At 39.0% G+C, this 18,182-nt stretch overlaps 1 protein-coding gene across 20 annotated transcripts in view; it reads left to right on the top strand.

The window, feature by feature from the left end:
- The window catches only part of INVS (inversin), a 135,601-nt gene that overhangs the window by 82,974 nt on the left and 34,445 nt on the right, over window positions 1-18,182 (top strand). For 18 of the 20 annotated variants that reach the window (XR_015169971.1, XR_015169973.1, XR_015169972.1 and 15 more), the window contains 4 exons: window positions 4,915-5,070; window positions 5,483-5,712; window positions 8,346-8,452; window positions 16,359-16,571. Coding sequence is in view for 14 of the 20 variants with exons in the window: in XM_086416086.1 (XP_086272212.1) it covers window positions 4,915-5,070; window positions 5,483-5,712; window positions 8,346-8,452; window positions 16,359-16,571 (706 nt within the window). In the remaining 6 variants the exon portion in view is untranslated. Of the gene's footprint in view, window positions 1-4,914; window positions 5,071-5,482; window positions 5,713-8,345; window positions 8,453-16,358; window positions 16,572-17,074; window positions 17,169-18,182 lie in introns of all 20 variants that reach the window. The other 2 variants (XR_015169975.1, XR_015169976.1) reach the window with 1 other exon arrangement.

An 18,182-nucleotide genomic window follows, 5' to 3' on the forward strand; every position in this document is an offset into this window, starting at 1 on the left:
TCTTTCTGATGTACATCTTAGTTACGGTTGAGACCTAAATTTTCAAATTCATTCATTCCCTGGGCTCTTTCTCTTAAGGAGATTCTATTATACATCAGTGATACATACCTTCCTGACATTTCTATGCCAGTGAGTTCCTCTCCATCATCCCTTTCAGTTCAGTCGTTCAGTCGTGTCCGACTCTTTGCAACCGCATGAATTGCAGCACGCCAGGCCACCCTGTCCATCACCAACTCCTGGAGTTCACTCAAACTCATGTCCATCGAGTCAGTGATGCCATCCCGCCATCTCATCCTCTGTCGTCCCCTTCTCCTCCTGCCCACAATCCCTCCCAGCATCAGAGTCTTTTCCAATGAGTCAACTCTTCACATGAGGTGGCCAAAGTATTAGAGTTTCAGCTTTAGCATCAGTCCTTCCAAAGAACACCCAGGATGGACTGGTTGGATCTCCTTGCAGTCCAAGGGACTCTCAAGAGTCTTCTCCAACACCACAGTTCAAAAGCATCAATTCTTCAGCGCTCAGCTTTCTTCACAGTCCAATTCTCACATCCATACATGACCACTGGAAAAACCATAGCCTTGACTAGATGGACCTTTGTTGGCAAAGTAATGTCTCTGCTTTTGAATATGCTATCTAGGTTGGTCATAACTTTCCTTCCAAGGAGTAAGCTTCTTTTCATTTCATGGCTGCAGTTACCATCTGCAGTGATTTTGCAGCCCAAAAAAATAGTCTGCCACTGTTTCCACTGTTTCCCCATCTATTTGCCATGAAGTGATGGGACCAGATGCCATGATCTTAGTTTTCTGAATGTTGAGCTTTAAGCCAACTTTTTCACCTAGAGCCAGACATCCTGGAATGTGAAGTCAAGTGGGCCTTAGAAAGCATCACTACGAACAAAGCTAGTGGAGGTAATGGAATTCCAGTTGAGCTATTTCAAATCCTGAAAGATGATCCTGTGAAAGTGCTGTGCTCAATATGCCAGCAAATTTGGAAAACTCAGCAATGGCCACAGGACTGGAAAAGGTCAGTTTTCATTCCAATCCCAAAGAAAGGCAATGCCAAAGAATGCTCAAACTACCACACAATTGCACTCATCATCCCTTTAGAGGGTTGTTTTTCCTTAATTAAAAATGAGTTCTTATCAATAGCAATCTATAAGTATTATTTGGACCAAGTAAATCAACTATAAAACAAAATACTAAGCTATCAGGAAAATGTGAACACTCTCTGGGTATATCTGATGTTACAAAACTTGTGTTACCATCTTTTAGATATGAAAATGAGCCTATATTTTCTTTGCATTGCTGGGGCTGGGGTTCTGCAAACCACATTTGCTCTTTACCAGCAGGGGGAGTCAGCCCACAGTGGGCAGTACAGGGAGACTGGAAAGCCAGAAGAGGAGCTTGGGATTACAGCTTCCTGTTTGCTTCCTATTCTTATATTTGTTTCTAGTTCCTGTCAGCATATCCTAGTCAGTCTTACTCAGCAGAGCACTGATCACTTGTTCCAGTGGCAACAGTTAATTCACTTGGTGGTTTTTCCAGCACTTACAGGACCTGCCAAGCAGAGCCCCTCCTCAGAGGTCTGAGTCTCAGCTCTGCAGGGCGCCTCCTCTAAGCCTTTAAAGTTGTAATAATTCCATCCTCTTCTTTTTGTTCCCTCAGCCTTAGAATTGCTAGCCTCTGTGATACAAATGGCAACCCACTCCAGTGTTCTTGCCTGGAGAATCCCAGGGACGGGGGAGCATGGTGGGCTGCCGTCTATGGGGTCACACAGAGTTGGACACGGCTGAAGTGACTTAGCAGCAGTGATAACTTAGTGTTTCCTTTTTGCTTTTTTAGCTCTTCAGTACAAGGTGGGCAATCCTTCATATTTAATTTTCTCTGTTAAAGTATCTGAGAGATACTCTGATACAGTGGCTGTGTTTTAAAAAAGAACCCTTGTCTTTCAGCCATACTAACTAAAATATTCACAAACAGAAGGATGTGACTCTAGACTTTTCTTCAAAACAATCAGAAGTGGGGGAATGGATAGCAGTTAAATGAAACAAGATTAGCCAACAAGATCACTGTTGAAGCTGGGTGATGACAGTATTCACCCAGAGACTCTTGGCTTTATTTATCTTTTTTTGTAGCCTTCCAAAAAGATACATGCACCCCTATGTTCATAGCAGCACTATTCACAATAGCCGTACATGGAAACAACCTAAATGTCCATTGACTGATGAGCTGATAAAGAAGATGTGCCTTTACATTTGAATAACATTTGAAATTCTCCATAACATAAAGTTATTGGAAAGACTTTTTAAAGTTCTATGTAAATGTGTTTTTTCAAAGAAGAAACAATTATTGTAGTCTAAAATTGTTTTAAAATAAATGAAAATAATCAGAAATGGGAAATTTCCTTTAACAAGATCCTTAATTCTTTTACTCAATTGAAATTTTGTCTTTAAAAAAAAAAACAAAACAAAACTTGACATTGATATTTATCTGAAGAGTATCTGTTGATACCACATTACACAATTGATGCCACATTGCACAGTTATAGAATTTCAGAATTAAAAAGTACCTTAAAATTACATCTAGTCCAGGGTTTTCTCAGCTGTGTTCTTCAGACCAGTACCTTCCCATAGAGGTACCTAAAGTGTTGCTGAGGGAGTGGGTGCTTGAATGGGTAACCCCTACCCCTACTTTAACCAGAAACACTCACCTCTTAACTATTTTATATGTTGAATGTTTTATAAAATTTCACTTGGGAGGGAAAAAACTAACATTCTTATGGTCTTAAATGTGAAAATCACTGAACTGTCACAGATGTAATATGTGCCTTAATCTGCCTTATAACATTCTCAGCAACATTTTTCACCAAAGACATCTCCTCACTGTCTTTCAACCTCCAGTTGAACAGCTCCAATACAGAGAACTCATTACTAAAACTTCTCTTTTATTTTGGCTGTGCCATGTGGTTTTTATGATCTTAGCTCCCCAACCAAGGATGGAACCTGGCTGGGCCCTTGGCAGTGAAAGTGCAGAGTTGTAACCACTCAACCACCAGGGAATTCACCCATTACTTCCATCTTAATCTCACTCTATTAGGATGTGCTGCCTTAAACTAAGCCAATATTTTTCAGACTGAATGTTGCTTTCTCTGTTGTCTTCCACATGACATGCTTCAGATACTTGAAGGCTCTCACACCCATCTTGTCTAGGCTAATCTACCTTTCAGGCATTTAGGTCAGGCTTTTCAAACTCTCATATGCATAACAATTACTAGAGATATTCCCAGATTAAACAGAGATCCTACATCAATTCCTGTTAATAAGTCCTGTTGATTCCACATCCAAAACATATTCTAAATTTTTTATGCTTCTCTCCGTCTCCATTCCTGTCACCCTAGTTCAAGCCACCACTATTTTCACCCAGTCTACTGTACTAGTGTTAACTGGTCTCCCCGCTTACATTCTAATGTGCTTGAATGCATTCTCAAAATGGCTAGTGTGATCCGTTTTGAACATAAATCAAACATCACTCACCTACGTAAAGCCCTTCAGTGTCCTCCATCACTCTGACCTGATGGCCATTTATGATCTAGCCTTTTCTACCTTTCTGGCTTACTGCACTCTCACTCATATGCTGCAGCTTCTTTGCCTTCCTTAAACACATACATTCATCCCTGTCCTTGTTCTCGTTATTCTTTTTGCCTGGACTAGTCTCCCTTGAGAGCTCTGCTTTGCCTCTTTTTTTATGATTTAGTCTCAGCTTAAATGTCAGCACCTTAACAGGGCTTTCCCTAACCACCAATCAAAAGTAATCCCCAGGTCACTTCACATATCAAAATAGTTTTTACTTCTTTAACTATACCATCTATCACCATCTAACACATAAATGTTATTAATTCCTTGTTTTTGTTTTGTTCTGCTTTGCTTCTTCTATGAAAATGTAACCTTAGCTATTCTACTGAATTTCCAGCATTATATTGTATACCCAGCCCATAGTGGCATCTCAACAAATCCCCAGGAATCTGCATTTTATAGGCACCCCAGGTTTGGTCCATGGATCATACTTTATGAAAAAAAAACATTGTCCTAGACAGTATAGAGCCATAATTCTTAGATACCTCTAGACAGATACCCTGAAACATTGAGAAGAATTTAGAGAATGATGACTTAAATAGAATTTAAAGAATAATCTAAAGAGTGATGACATAAGTACTAGAGGGATCAGTGCAATGTGAAACTCACACATAGTCAAAACTGCTCTTTCAACCCTTTACCAGAGACGAGACCACATTCCACTTGGTTTTTTCCTCCAATCTTGAAATGAATTGCTCTTTTTAAAATTGGGCCCTGAGGAAATAGCTGACTTGCATTTGGAATCATGTTGTATGAATAATGCTCTCAAGGCAGTAAGATGCACACAATTTTAGTACCATGTGGGTACACAGACCAACTGTAAGAGGAGCACAGGTAACCAAGTGAAGAACCAGTAGATTGATGGCTCCCATCACACATCCCCTCAGAGGCATATACTGACTGTGAGTGGGTTGGTGGGCAGAATTGCCTGCATCATTTAAATCATTTCTCTTTGTCATTTTTTGTTCTCTTGCTCTCTCAGAAAAAGGAAAAGATAATAAACTAGTAACTAAGGAGACCATTTCAGACCAACAGGATAGAAAGGAAGAAAACAGTGAGATGAGAAAGGTAGAAGGAAGGGAAAAGTGGGAGTAATAATACATACCAGTAGAAGGGAAGATATGTAGAAGTGTATACAAGTGAAAAATAGATAATCTTGAAGATTAAATTGCATTTGGCTAAAATGATGAAAAAATCAAAAGAAGAAGATATACATAGTTAGGATAGTAAAAAGGTAAAGTTGTTACTTAAAAGTTCTTCACTCTCTTTTGCTCCCTTTTTAGCTTTACATGCTGCTGCACTTTCTGGCCATGTCAGCACTGTGAAGTTATTATTGGAAAATAACGCTCAAGTAGATGCTACTGATGTCATGAAACATACTCCACTTTTCCGAGCCTGTGAGATGGGGCACAAAGATGTGATTCAGACACTCATCAAAGGTTAGTTATTAAGAGTGCTCATAACAAGTCAGTCTCAAAAGGTAGGATTTCTTACATTTACCTTTTGAAATACAGCTTTACATGGCAGAGAGCTGCCTGGGTGGAAGCATGGAGGAAAGAGCCTGGTGTCAGGAAACTCGAGAATCACTCCTAGCTCCACCTATTAGTAGCTGTTTGATTTGGGAAAAGTCACTGTATCTGCCTGATCCTCAGTTTCACTTCATATAAAAGGGGAACGATTTCTATCCTGACCAACTCCCAGGCTTATTTAGAAATCTGAAATAGATGATATACATGAAAGTTTTTTGCTAAGAGTAAAGCATTTAAAGGACTGTTATATTCTTTAAACTTCTCTTCTTTTTGATAAACGCTCCCTATATTAGACATTTTCACTTTATTTTTGCTTTTTCAGGTGGAGCAAGGGTGGATCTAGTCGACCAAGATGGACATTCTCTTCTACATTGGGCCGCGCTGGGAGGAAATGCAGATGTTTGCCAGATCCTGATAGAAAATAAGATCAACCCAAATGTGCAGGATTACGCAGGAAGAACCCCACTGCAGTGCGCTGCATATGGGGGCTATATCAACTGCATGGCAGTGCTCATGGAAAACAACGCAGACCCTAATATTCAAGACAAAGAGGTAAAAATTCTAGGTCTTTTCTCTATTGTTTGCTCCAAAGTGTTTGCAGCATTGCTTCTTTGTTAACTAAAATTAAGTAAAATGGTTTGTCAAGTGAAGAGATCACTCACAAATCTGTTAGTTAAAAGTGATTTTTATTTGTCCATGTTCTCTTCTAATCCTTGTGCATACACATATATAATTTTTAAAAGCCATAGGATGAGAATAGTTTTATAATTTTTATAAAATATATAGATACATGGCATGTATATAGGTATATAAATATATATATATGATTTTACAAACCACATTTTGTTTTGCTTACTTAAAATTATCACCAGTATTTTTTCATTTGGTATATAATCTTTTTCATAATCATGGATGCTTAATATTTCAAAGTTCTAAGAGCTTTATGTTTTATAACTCATTCAATCCTCACAGCAAGTCTATAAAATTTCCTTTATTTCCTATATTTGAAATTTTTCACTATTTCATTGATATTTACTTTATTATTGCCTACCATCTGCTTTTATAAGGTTTGATTTAATATTCTTTAAAAAATTCTTTTGATGAAATTTTAAATCATTGGATTTTTTTCAATATATATATGTAAGCATTTATTACTCTAAATGCTGCTTTAGCTGCATCTTACAAATTTGGATAAACTGTACTATCACTATCATTCAACACAAACATTTTCTGATTTCCATTTTGATTTATTATTTGATTTATGGATTAGTTAAGTGTATTGTTTAATTTCCAGGCAGTTGGGTATTTTCTCATTATCTTTTTGTTAATGATTATATTGGTGTTCTATTGCTGCTGTAACAATTACCACAAACTTAGTGCTTTAAAACAAAACAAATTTGTCATATTACTGATCTGGGTGTCAGAATTCCAAAATGTCCTGAAGATCAAGGTGTTGGCAGGACTTCATTCTCTTTGGGGGCTCTAGGAGAGAATCTGTTTCCTTGAATCTGTTCCTTGAGTTTTCTAGCTTCTGGGTGGTACCCACATTCTGTGGCTTGAGGCTCCGTTTCTCCAGCTTCAAATCTAGCAGTGACTGGTTGACTCTTTCATACTGCGTCACTCTGACATTCACCTTCTGCCTCTCTCTTTAACTTACTATAAGGACCTTTGTGGTTACACTTGGCCCAACTGGATAATCCAACTCACAGTCAACTGATTAGCAACCTTAATTCCATCTACAACCTTAATTCCCCCTTTCCATTTAATATAGCATAGTTACAGATTCCAGAAGTTATAAAGCAGACATCTTTGCAACAGAGTGCCTTATTCTGCCTACTGCACTGATTTGTAGCTTAAATTTTAGTTTAAAAAAATACTCTGCATTATTTTAATCTTTGAAAAGCTTTTGAGGCTTTCTTTATGTTCCAGCATATGGTTGATTTTGGTAAATGTTCTGTGTACTCTTGAAAAGAATACTAATTTTGTCATTGTTCAATACAATGTTTTATATACATTTTACATTGTATTGTTCATGCTGCCTATACCTTTCCTACTTTTTAATCTATTTCTGCTATCAACTATTGTATGACGTAGGTTAAAAACCTCCCACTGTAATTATGGATATGACTGTTTCCTCTTTTAATTTTGTCAGTTTTTATCCTATATATTTGGAGACTGTGCTATTAGTTGCATTCAGATTTAGGATTGTGATATCTTCCTCTTTGACTTCTTTAACACTATGAAATATTCCTTTTTATCTAGCAGTGCTTCTTGACTTTTATTTCTCTTTCATGACATTGAAATTTTTAAAGAATACAGACCATTTATTTTCTAGAGTTTCACTCAATTTGTTGTTGCCTAATGATTCATCATAATTTGATTCAGGATTTACATTCGAGATGGAATATTACGTAGATGATACTGAATCCTCAGAGTATCACTTTTGGAAACATGTGATACTTCTTAACATAGTATATATTTATTTCCGGCTGCAGTGAGTCTTTGTTGCTTTGCATGAGCTTTCTCTAGTTGTGACAAGTGGGAGCAACTCTTCCTTGTGGTGGTCAAGGCTTCTCACTGCAGTGGCTTCTCTTGTTGCAGAGCACAGGCTTTACGCATGAGGGCTTGATAGTTGGGACCGAGGGCTCAGTAGGTGTGACGCATTGGCTTAGTTGCTCCACAGCATATGGAATCTTCCTGGACCAGGGATCAGACCTGTGTCCCCTGCATTGGCAGGTTGATTCTTCTCCACTGTGCCACCAGGAAAGTCCCTTGCTGCTGTTACTGCTCAGTCACTTTAGTCATGTCCAACTCTTTGCAACCCCATAGACATAGCCTTCCAGGCTCCTCTGTCCATGGGATTTTCCCTGCAAGAATACTGGAGTGGGTTGCCATGCCCTCCTGCAGGGTATCCTTTCAACCCAGGTATCGAACCTGTGTCTGCTGCATTGCAGTCTGATTCTTTCCCACTGAGTCACCAGGGAAGCCCGGGAAGTCTGTTAACGTAGTATTAATTTTGATCACTTGGTTAAGATACCGTTCATTTTCTCCACTGTATACTTAATGTTTTCTCTTTCTGTAAGTAAGCAACTGGGAGAAATGTTTATATATTGGAGTTAGCATAAATAAATATGTGTCCCAAAATACTGACACCAGATGTATTTGATTTCTGTTTATGCTTGTAGGGAAGAACAGCTTTGCACTGGTCCTGTAACAATGGATACCTTGATGCCATTAAATTACTACTAGACTTTGCTGCTTTCCCTAATCAGATGGAAAACAATGAAGAGAGGTAAGCCACTGGCAAAAAGAATGCATCATTGTTCATCTCACATCCTTTCTGCCACATTTTAAAATTCTCAAGTTTAGATGCTCGTTCAGAAATAGTATTTCATCAGGAAACACTACACTAAGAAATCTTGAACCAGAAGAAAACAAAAGTTCCATGTAGTGTTGATTTAGAATCATGGGATTTTAAAGTTATTAGAAACTTCAGGCATTACTTAGGGCAAGCTCACACTTTCCAGAAGAAATGTAGGTCTTCTTTTGATGTGTGTCTAGCGTCAAATCAGGGGAGTCCTGACTGACCAGGACTAAGAATTCAGTTAGGCCAGTGAGATGTGTTATATGTTCAAGAAGTTTCTCTTGATGAAGAGGATATTATCAGTTAGTGAACAGATATACCACCATGTAGCATGAAAAAATAAGGAGAAACTGAGGCTAAAGCTCAGGATTTTCATCTTAATACAGATTTCTTAAATAATATGAGATTCACAGAGTTAGGCTGGGGTTGCTATCCAGTGACCCAGACCCAATAAAAAGGACTCAACATAGTGTGAAGTCTAAGCAGGAGACATTCTTGATGGTCTTGGATCTAGGAAGATTCTAGTAATTTGTAGGTAACAACTAAGATGGTAATTAGATTTCCATACCTGCCCCCTGCCCCCTACCCAGATCTGTGCTTTAGTTTTCATTCTTCGTGGATACGGTCACTCAGGTGGCCCTGCAGTGGCACCATTCCTATGCTCTCAGCCACCACCAGCTTTTTCTTTCTATCAGGAGGTGGGACACTTTGTAGAAAAAGAGGGGTTTTCTCTAAGCTCGCTGTCTCAGAGGAAACATGGGGCCAACCCCTTCATCTTTCCCACTTCTTTCAGAACCTTTCCCCATTATTTGTACCCTCCGTCTGTTATTTTCCAAGTCTCTTTTCTCTGAGGTTTATCTTCTTTGCCTTCTCTCACAGTGTCTTCACTGTCTGCTTTTCTTCATTGTCACCATTCATGCCTTTGCAGTTTGGCATCCGCCCTCTCATTTACACTGAAATCTGCATCTGAATGGTCCCTGACAGATTCCTAGTTGATAAAGCACATGATGTCTTCTCTGCCCCCCTCATTGGCCCTTCTGCATCTCCTCTCTGTTGACTCCTCTTCTTCACCTTCTTGAGCCTGTATGTTCTCTAAGCTTCTGTGACAGTATGTTTTCCCAGTTCTCTTAGAATTAGGATTCTCTTCTAATCATGGTCCTTCTCCATTTCTTTTGGCTTCTGTTGCATTTTTTCTGTTTCACATATAAACAGTCTTCAAGGGGAATGTATCTATTCTCTCAGCCTACCTCCTTTGGCAACCTGACCAACCACTGAGGCTTCAGCACTCACCTGGGTGCTGGTACGTTCTCAATCTATAGTTCAGACTCACACTCCTCCTTGGTTCACATTGTCATCTCCACTTCATCACCAGCACCACTGTCTTGCCCTCTCTCCCTCTTTCTGAAACTATTGCAGTGCCTCCTCACTTGTTTTCCTTCCTTTGATCTTTCCCTCATTCAATTCATTACCTTCCAAAGTAACCTTTCTTAATCAGATCGCTAATATAGTTGTTAATCTTGTCATTCTACTGTTCAAATTCAGTCTCATCTAAGAAGATTGTCCTGGTCCTGCAGTCATGTGTCCCAAACTATGTTCTCCTCCCCACTGTGAATCTTTATAGCCCTTGGCACATTTCATTTTTTATTATGATTTTATAGAATTTGTCTTCCTTTTAGTAGAGAACTCGTGGTCATCTCTGAATTGCTCACAGTGCTTTTCATAAAGTAGATGCTCAGTAAATAACTGGTGAATTGTCAGATCAGTGTTTTCAGGCTCCCAGTAGCATCACCCTGATTCATACCTTCATTAGAAACTTATGTGGAATACTAGACCACAGGCAAACTTAGATAAAGCAGATTAGTATGCCTTACTTTGAGAGTGATTATATAAAGAACTCCACATCTCTATTATAGTCAAATGACAACTGCAGAACCAAAAAGATGAAGATAGGCATTTGGACATTTAAGGAAACTGGAAAGCCAGAAGAATCCTCAAGGCTGAGGATTTGACCTTAAAACAGGTATGTGAGGGTGCCAGAGGCTTCTCCCTTTGAAACCCTGCAGAAGAAAAAGATTAAGAATCCTAAGAATTAGGGATGATATATTTCTATAAAGTATATTTTTTATAAAACCATTTACTGCCTGAGTGCTATTTTTTAGGAAACAATAAAAAAATAATTTTTTGTAATTCAATGTCTATTTATATGCTGAATTTTGAATTTCAGACCTAAGTAAGCTTATGAATTAAGGTACTTACCACCTCCTGGAGTAAGCATATATTAATTACAGACCAAAAGACCAAAGGAAAAATCCTCCAAAGTGTACTTGCCAGTCTATGGATGAAAAGAGACAGTGGCAATATCCCAGTCTGTTTTAATGTTTCATCAGCAATGCACTTTGATGTACAAATGTCAGAACTTGGCTCTGCCTTTTATGTTTATTGACATTCCAGTTTAGGCATTCTACTTGTTCCATCAGACCATTCCCACATGGCAAGTCCAATTGTATCTTGTCTCTTGTCTTTATCTGCATTGTTTCTTGACTGGTTACCATCAATGTACTGTTAATTTTTACTTCACATGCATTGACACAAACCGCTTGATGTTCTCTGTATAGACATAATTTTTGCCACCTAGTGCTGGCTTTCAGTCAATAACTATCTGACAGCCATACTCTGACATAGATGGGAATCTTCACAGCGCTCGAATGTGTCTCAGTTGAGTTTGGGATGAAGAAAGATTCAATAGTAATAATCACAATGCAGTCAGTTGCCTAAACAGTAAGTATAGGCTTTAGTCTTAAAACCTTGCTAGGTATTTAGTTTGTGTCTACTTGAATCAAAAAATTGACCGAGAAGTAATTTGAAGAAACTAATTGTAAAAAAAAAAAAAAAAAAAGAGGAAAAAAACAGTTTTTAAAAGAAAATCAGGAAAATGTGTGTTTAGAGTAGGCTTTAGATCTTGCTAAGGAATTTCTGTTAATTTTGTTAATACAATGGCATTGTGATTATGTTCACCTTATTATAGATGAATCTAAAATGCAGAGAGATTAAGTGATCAGAGTCTGGGATTTGCTTTATTGCTTGATTGATTGATGGCTTGTGGGATCTTTCCCCACAGGGGTTTGAAACTGGGCCCATGGCAGTGAAATCTCTGAGTGCTGACCACTGGATCCAGCAGGGAATTCCTCTGGGATTTGCTTTTAAAATACTTGAGCAAAAATAAAAAAGAAAGGAGTAGATGAAGTGAATGTAGTAAAATTTTGCTAATTATTTGGTAATGAGTGTATAAAGCATTAATGTGCTATTTGCTCTACTTTTGTTTATGCTTAAAGCTTCTCATAATAAAAATATGATTTTTTTATAATAAAAATATTTAACATATTTGAAATGCAACTTTCCATCCACAAGCAGCCTGAGAAATCTAGTTCTTCTTCTCTCCTTCCTTTCACCTTTTACAGATGAGGAAACAGAAACTCAGAGAAGTGAAGAGAATGCCCAGGGTCACACAGGTCTGCTGACTTCCGGTTCAGCATTCTTTAGGGAATATTATGCCCATGTCATTTCTTTTTGTCATATTTGTAAGTAAACACATAACTTGGGCCTCACTTTCATAAGCCATATTTTGATAATCCTTCTTATATACTATATTAAAGATACTACATATTAATAATTATAGAAAAAATGATCAGGCTTAATAAAAATACATATGTCATTTGCACATTGATTTAGAAGCAGTTTCATTCCATAGGAGACATATATTCAATGATTGAGAGATGAATTATGGAAGGATTACTGTACTGAACAGGGCAACATCTGACTATAATCCCATCTAGGTTTTGCAGGTAACTAGTTACATAGACTTCAGCATGCTGCTTAATCTTTCCAGGTCTGTTTATTCATTTATACAGTGAGTGTGTTAAACTAAATCTGTCAAATTCACTGCAGTGGTTCTCTGATGATTTTTTCTATTGGGGAAAGTACAGTCATGCAAGGCATTTTAGAATATATAGTGGATTTTGTAAAAGTTCTTCTGAATTTGCAAAACACTATTTACATGTAAATAATGTTTTAAAGTTTATTCAGGCACCTCTACTTTATGGCCTTCTGGTTTCTAAACAGTATTGGCAGATCAAGCTGTCCTAAAACGGGGGTTCATTCATTTTAGCATTCAAGAACTTGCTTCTGAATTTAGAGTCTCCTTACTAAAGTGACCAAACTACCCTTTGCATTTACTGAAAACCTCTTCCTTTTGTATCTTACTGTGACTGTTAGGTGAATTTTGAAGAGTTTCTTTTCTATAATCATTGGCTGATTTTCTGAGTCTAATCATGCACCCATATAGTCATCATTTTTCCAGCTCATCAATCAGCTGATTATTTCCTTCCAACACCAGTGACTGCGCTGACTCAGTGACAGTCATACAGAGGAAGCTGATCTGGCAGTTGTTCAGCAGTCATAAATGCTAGTTTGGGTCTGTGCAAATAATATTCGTGATAAGTGCTGTCACCAACATATAAGCGCTGCAATGTGTGTCCTGTAATAGCACTAATCACACTCACTTTTTTTGAGCTGCTTCCCTCATGCCAGGCACACTGCTGTCTTCTTCACACTGATTATTTTATTCTCTCATCATACCAAATCTGTATGAGGATAAGTGGGGCGTAAGTTGGTCAGGAAGTGACAACCATTGTTATTACCCCAGTCGGATGGTTGGGGGTATTTTCTTTACCTCAAATTTTAGTACTTTTTACATCATTTAAACTCTTAAACTGTGTGTCATTTTTACAAAGTAATTATTTTTCTTTAAAAAAGGAAACATACTTCCCAAGATATTAACAGTGGTTAAGTCTGAGAGTGAGAGTGTAGATGACTGTTATTTTCTTCTGTATATTTATCTGGTTTGTTTTATATTCCAAAAATAGAGAAGATGTATTTTTTAAAAGAATCTGCCTAAAATCACAGATCTAGAAAGTAGTCAGTTGAAATTCTAATATATAACTCTATGATAATAATAATACCCATCTTTTCTAAATAATACACTTATCAAAAAGGTATGTACACTGTAGAAAATTTAAAAAGCATAAAAGGGCATTTAGTAAAACTAAATATCCATCCTATCCCTGCCTCTGAGACAGCTAGCTTCCTCCCCAGAGACATCACTGTCACATTTTCTTGGGAAACTTTTAGAGAGTTATATCAGTATTTTACATAGGTGAGCATAGAGCGATATATTCTTTTTATATCAGTGAAGCACATCATAATACTGTTCTGGTTTCTTACTTTTTCTTTTTCCCTTCACTGAACAAGTCATCCTGGTGATTTTTCCTTATTTATTCATGTACACAATAATGGCTGCTTTATGCAGATGACTTTATGATGGGATGGCCTCTACTTTATTTAACCAGTCCTATATTGATGGAGGGCTTCTCTGGTAGCTCAGCTGGTAAAGAATTTGCCTGAGTGCAGGATACTCCAGTTTGATTCCTGGGTCAGAAAGATCTGCTAGAGAAGGGATAGGCTACCCATGCCAGTTTTCTTGGGCTTCCCTGGTGGCTCAACTGGTAAAGAATCTGCTGCCTGCCATGCGGGAGACCTGGGTTCAATCCCTGGGGTGGGAAGATCCCCCGGGAAAAGGGAACGGCTATCTACTCCAGTATTCTGGCCTGGAGAAATCCATGGAATGTATAATCCATGGGGTTGCAAAGGGTCGGACATGACTAAATGACTTTCACTGTTGATGGAATTGAGGTTGTTTCCATTGTTTTACTATTTCAAACTGTGCTTCTGTGAATATCCTTATACATAAAGCACTTCAGAGGAGAGCAGATCTGTTGGGTGAATGCCCATAAGTGAAAAGGCTATAGCAGAGGGCAGATACATGAATAATTGTGAAATATATTGCTGGATTGCCTCCCTAGTATGTAGAGAGCCTGTCTCCCTCTTTAATCTTTAGGTTAAAGTGCTCACTCATATTAGTCTTAAATTGTATTTCTCTTAAATGAGTGACATTGAACATATTTTTATATGCTAGCAGCCCCTAGTATTTCCTGTTTGAAGAACTATCTTTTATCTTTGTTATTGGTGTTTTTGCCCAATGTTATTTTTATGTACTTGGATTTATCAACCTTAAGGTTTTGCATTCTGTATCTTTCTTTGGAAAAAACTTCCCACTCCAATATTTTTAAAAATTGTCCATGATTTTTTTCTTCTGCTTTCATGGTTTTTTTTTTTTTGGCCACACCATGAAGCTTATGGGATCTTAATTCCCCAAGTAGGAATTGAACGTTGGCCCTCAGCAGTGAGAACAAGGAGTCCTAACCACTGGACCACCAGAGAATTACCTTTAAAAAAAAAATTTAGATCATTACTTCATCCAGTATTCATTTTGGAGTGAAAGTGATGTAAGAATCTTTTTTTTTTGTTTTCCCAGATGACCGTACAGTTGTCCCAACTCTGTTTAATAATCCATCATTTCTGCAGGGATTTAAAGGGCCATTCTTCTCACAGACTAACTCTCTCCATTTGAAGATATATTTTTCATTTCATAAACATTAACTATCGGTAATCATGGGCTCAAACTTAGGAACCTCACAGAATATTATTTGCAGTGTTTTTTAGATAGGATTAAGGAATTACTTAGAACATGGGGAGGAAGAAAAGTGATCATATATTCTCAAAGCCCCTAATTTGTGAGAAAGTGAGCAAAACTGAGGAATAGACATGGTCAGCAGTGCAAAACACCAGATACCAGCTCCACCCTTGTTCTGTGCTCCTCAGAGAAAAAGGAACAGCCCTGGAGGACAGAAGATAGCCATGCCTGAGGAGTATTCCACATCTTAGAATGAAGTTTCCTCCTACTGCATAATGTCACCAGTTTAACTGTGCTCTGAATTACCTTCAGTTCAGTTCAGTTCAGTTCAGTTGCTCAGTCGTGTCCTACTCCTTGCGACCCCATGAATCATAGCACGCCAGGCCTCCCTGTCCATCACCATCTCCCAGAGTTCACTCAAACTCACGTCCATCGAGTCGGTGATGCCATCCAGCCATCTCATCCTCTGTCATCCCCTTTTTCCTCCTGCCCCCAATCCTTCCCAGCATCAGAGTCTTTTCCAATGAGTCAGTTCTTCGCATGAGGTGGCCAAAGTACTGGAGTTTCAGCTTTAGCATCATTCCTTCCAAAGAACACCCAGGGTTGATCTCCTTCAGAATGGACTGGTTGGATCTCCTTGCAGTCCAAGGGACTCTCAAGAGTCTTCTCCAACACCACAGTTCAAAAGCAGCAATTCTTTGGTGCTCAGCTTTCTTCACAGTCCAACTCTCACATCCATACGTGACCACTGGAAAAACCATAGCCTTGACTAGACGGACCTTTGTTGGCAAAGTAATGTCTTTGCTTTTCAATATGCTATCTAGGTTGGTCATAACTTTCCTTCCAAGGAGTAAGCATCTTTTAATTTCATGGCTGCAGTCACCATCTGCAGTGATTTTGGAGCCCCCCAAAATAAAGTCTGCCACTGTTTCCACTGTTTCCCCATCTATTTCCCATGAAGTGATGGGACCAGATGCCATGATCTTCATTTTCTGAATGTTGAGCTTTAAGCCAACTTTTTCACTCTCCTCTTTCACTTTCATCAAGAGGCTTTTTAGTTCCTCTTCACTTTCTACCATAAGGGTGGTGTCATCTGTGTATCTGAGGTTATTGATATTTCTCCCGGCAATCTTGATTCCAGCTTGTGCTTCTTCCAGCCCAGCGTTTCTCATGATGTACTGTGCATGTAAGTTAAATAAGCAGGGTTACCTTACAACACTTAAAAAAAAAATCTCCCTACTTCAGGTACACCCCCCTGGATTATGCTCTGCTTGGGGAGCGTCATGAAGTGATCCAGTTCATGTTGGAGCATGGTGCCCTGTCCATCGCAGCTATACAGGACATCGCTGCTTTCAAGATCCAGGCCGTCTACAAAGGGTACAAGGTCCGAAAAGCTTTCCGAGACCGGAAAAATCTCCTCATGAAGCATGAGCAGTTGAGAAAGGATGCTGCTGCCAAGTAAGTGTGAGCTCTAGAGACTGTGTTTTCACAACTCAGGCATCAGCGTGGAAGGGGGCACGGTGGTGGGAGTGGCCAGGAGAGGGAACCAGGAGGGAATCTGAAGTAACTGTGATCCCTACATCCACGTCACCTCCCCACTTCTGCTCACCAGTCCTTCAGGGGACTGAGGCCAACAGGAAGGACCACGGCCTTGTCTCCACTTGGTGGCTGTTCCTCTAGGTTAGTGCTCAGGGTTCTAACTCTGGGAGACATCACTGCCATACCCACCCATGGCGAGGAGCTGGGGGTGAGGGCCCTGCCTGCAGTGAGCCACAAAGGAGTATCTGATCCTCTCACCCTTCCTGCTTTCAAGAGAAACTCACGCCAATGTCTAGCCTGCTTCTACTAGACAAATATAGGTCTAGTTTTGATTTGATTAAAGCAACCAACTTGTATAAATAACTTGCTCTCCCCTACCAATTCCTGAAAAAATCCCTACTAACTAATGCAATTTATTCCAGAAATACTGATTGAATTCTTACTGCACATACAACACTCTTGACTTGAGCCTAAGGAGAAAATAGTACTTGCTTCGAGGACCTCACACTTGTTTGGGTAATGATATAGTGTGTGAAATAGTCATTTGTGCCTGTTATAAATCTGAAACTGTTAGTTGCTCAGCTATATCTGACTGAGACCCTGTGGACTGTAGCTCACCAGAATTCTCTGTCCATGGGATTTTCCCAGCAAGGACAGTGGAGTGGGTTGCCATTTCCTTCTCCAGGGGATCTTCCCTGACCCAGGGATCAAACCTGGGTCTCCTGCATTGCAGGCAGATGCATTACCATCTGAGCCACCCAGGAAGTTTATTATACATTGTGATTGTTTTTACTGTGAGTGATTGATTTTAGATTATGTTTTTGTTTGGCTTTTCTGTTATACATATGTTGGGTATTTTAAATAGCAAGAGAGTATTGCATTAGCAGGTATAAAACCAAAACATCTGATGATAAAGATCACAGGAAGATTGTGTATGTGTGTGTGTGTGTGTGTGTGTGTGGCTGTGCTGGGTCTGCCTTACTATGCGGCTTTTTCTCTAGTTGTGGGGAGGTGGGCTACTCTTTTTGTGGTGCACAGACTTCTTTTTGAGATGGCTTCTCTTGTTGCAGAGCAGGGGCCTAAGGATGCATGGGCTTCAGTAGTTGTGGCTCCTGGGTACTAGAGCTCAAGCTCAATAGTTGTGGCACACAGGCTTAGTTGCTCCACAGCATGTAGGATCTTCCCAGATCAAGGATCAAACCCATTGGCAGGCAGATTCTTTACCACTGAGCCATGAGGGAAGCCCTGTTCTTAACTCTTAGTTTCTGAAATTGATTGTTAAAAAAATTGTAAATGGGAGCTGTGTTTACTGTGATAATCACTGAAATTACCAAAACTGAAAATTTTAGCTTCCTTTAGTTTTTCTCAGTCACAGTCTTCCCTTTATGGGTCATCATTATTGGGAGTAAATGAGTTTCTTAACACTTCTTAACCATCACCTCCTAATAGTCATTGTAGCATAGATCTCCAAGAGAAATGGTTGAGTTGAGGATTACTGATTTAATTTGTGTTCATTTTATTTCTCAAAAG

Source organism: Bos grunniens, chromosome 8 (assembly GCF_055505025.1).
Source record: "Bos grunniens cultivar Pamir isolate PY7600 chromosome 8, Bosgru_T2T1.0, whole genome shotgun sequence".
Taxonomy (NCBI): Eukaryota; Metazoa; Chordata; class Mammalia; order Artiodactyla; family Bovidae; genus Bos; species Bos grunniens.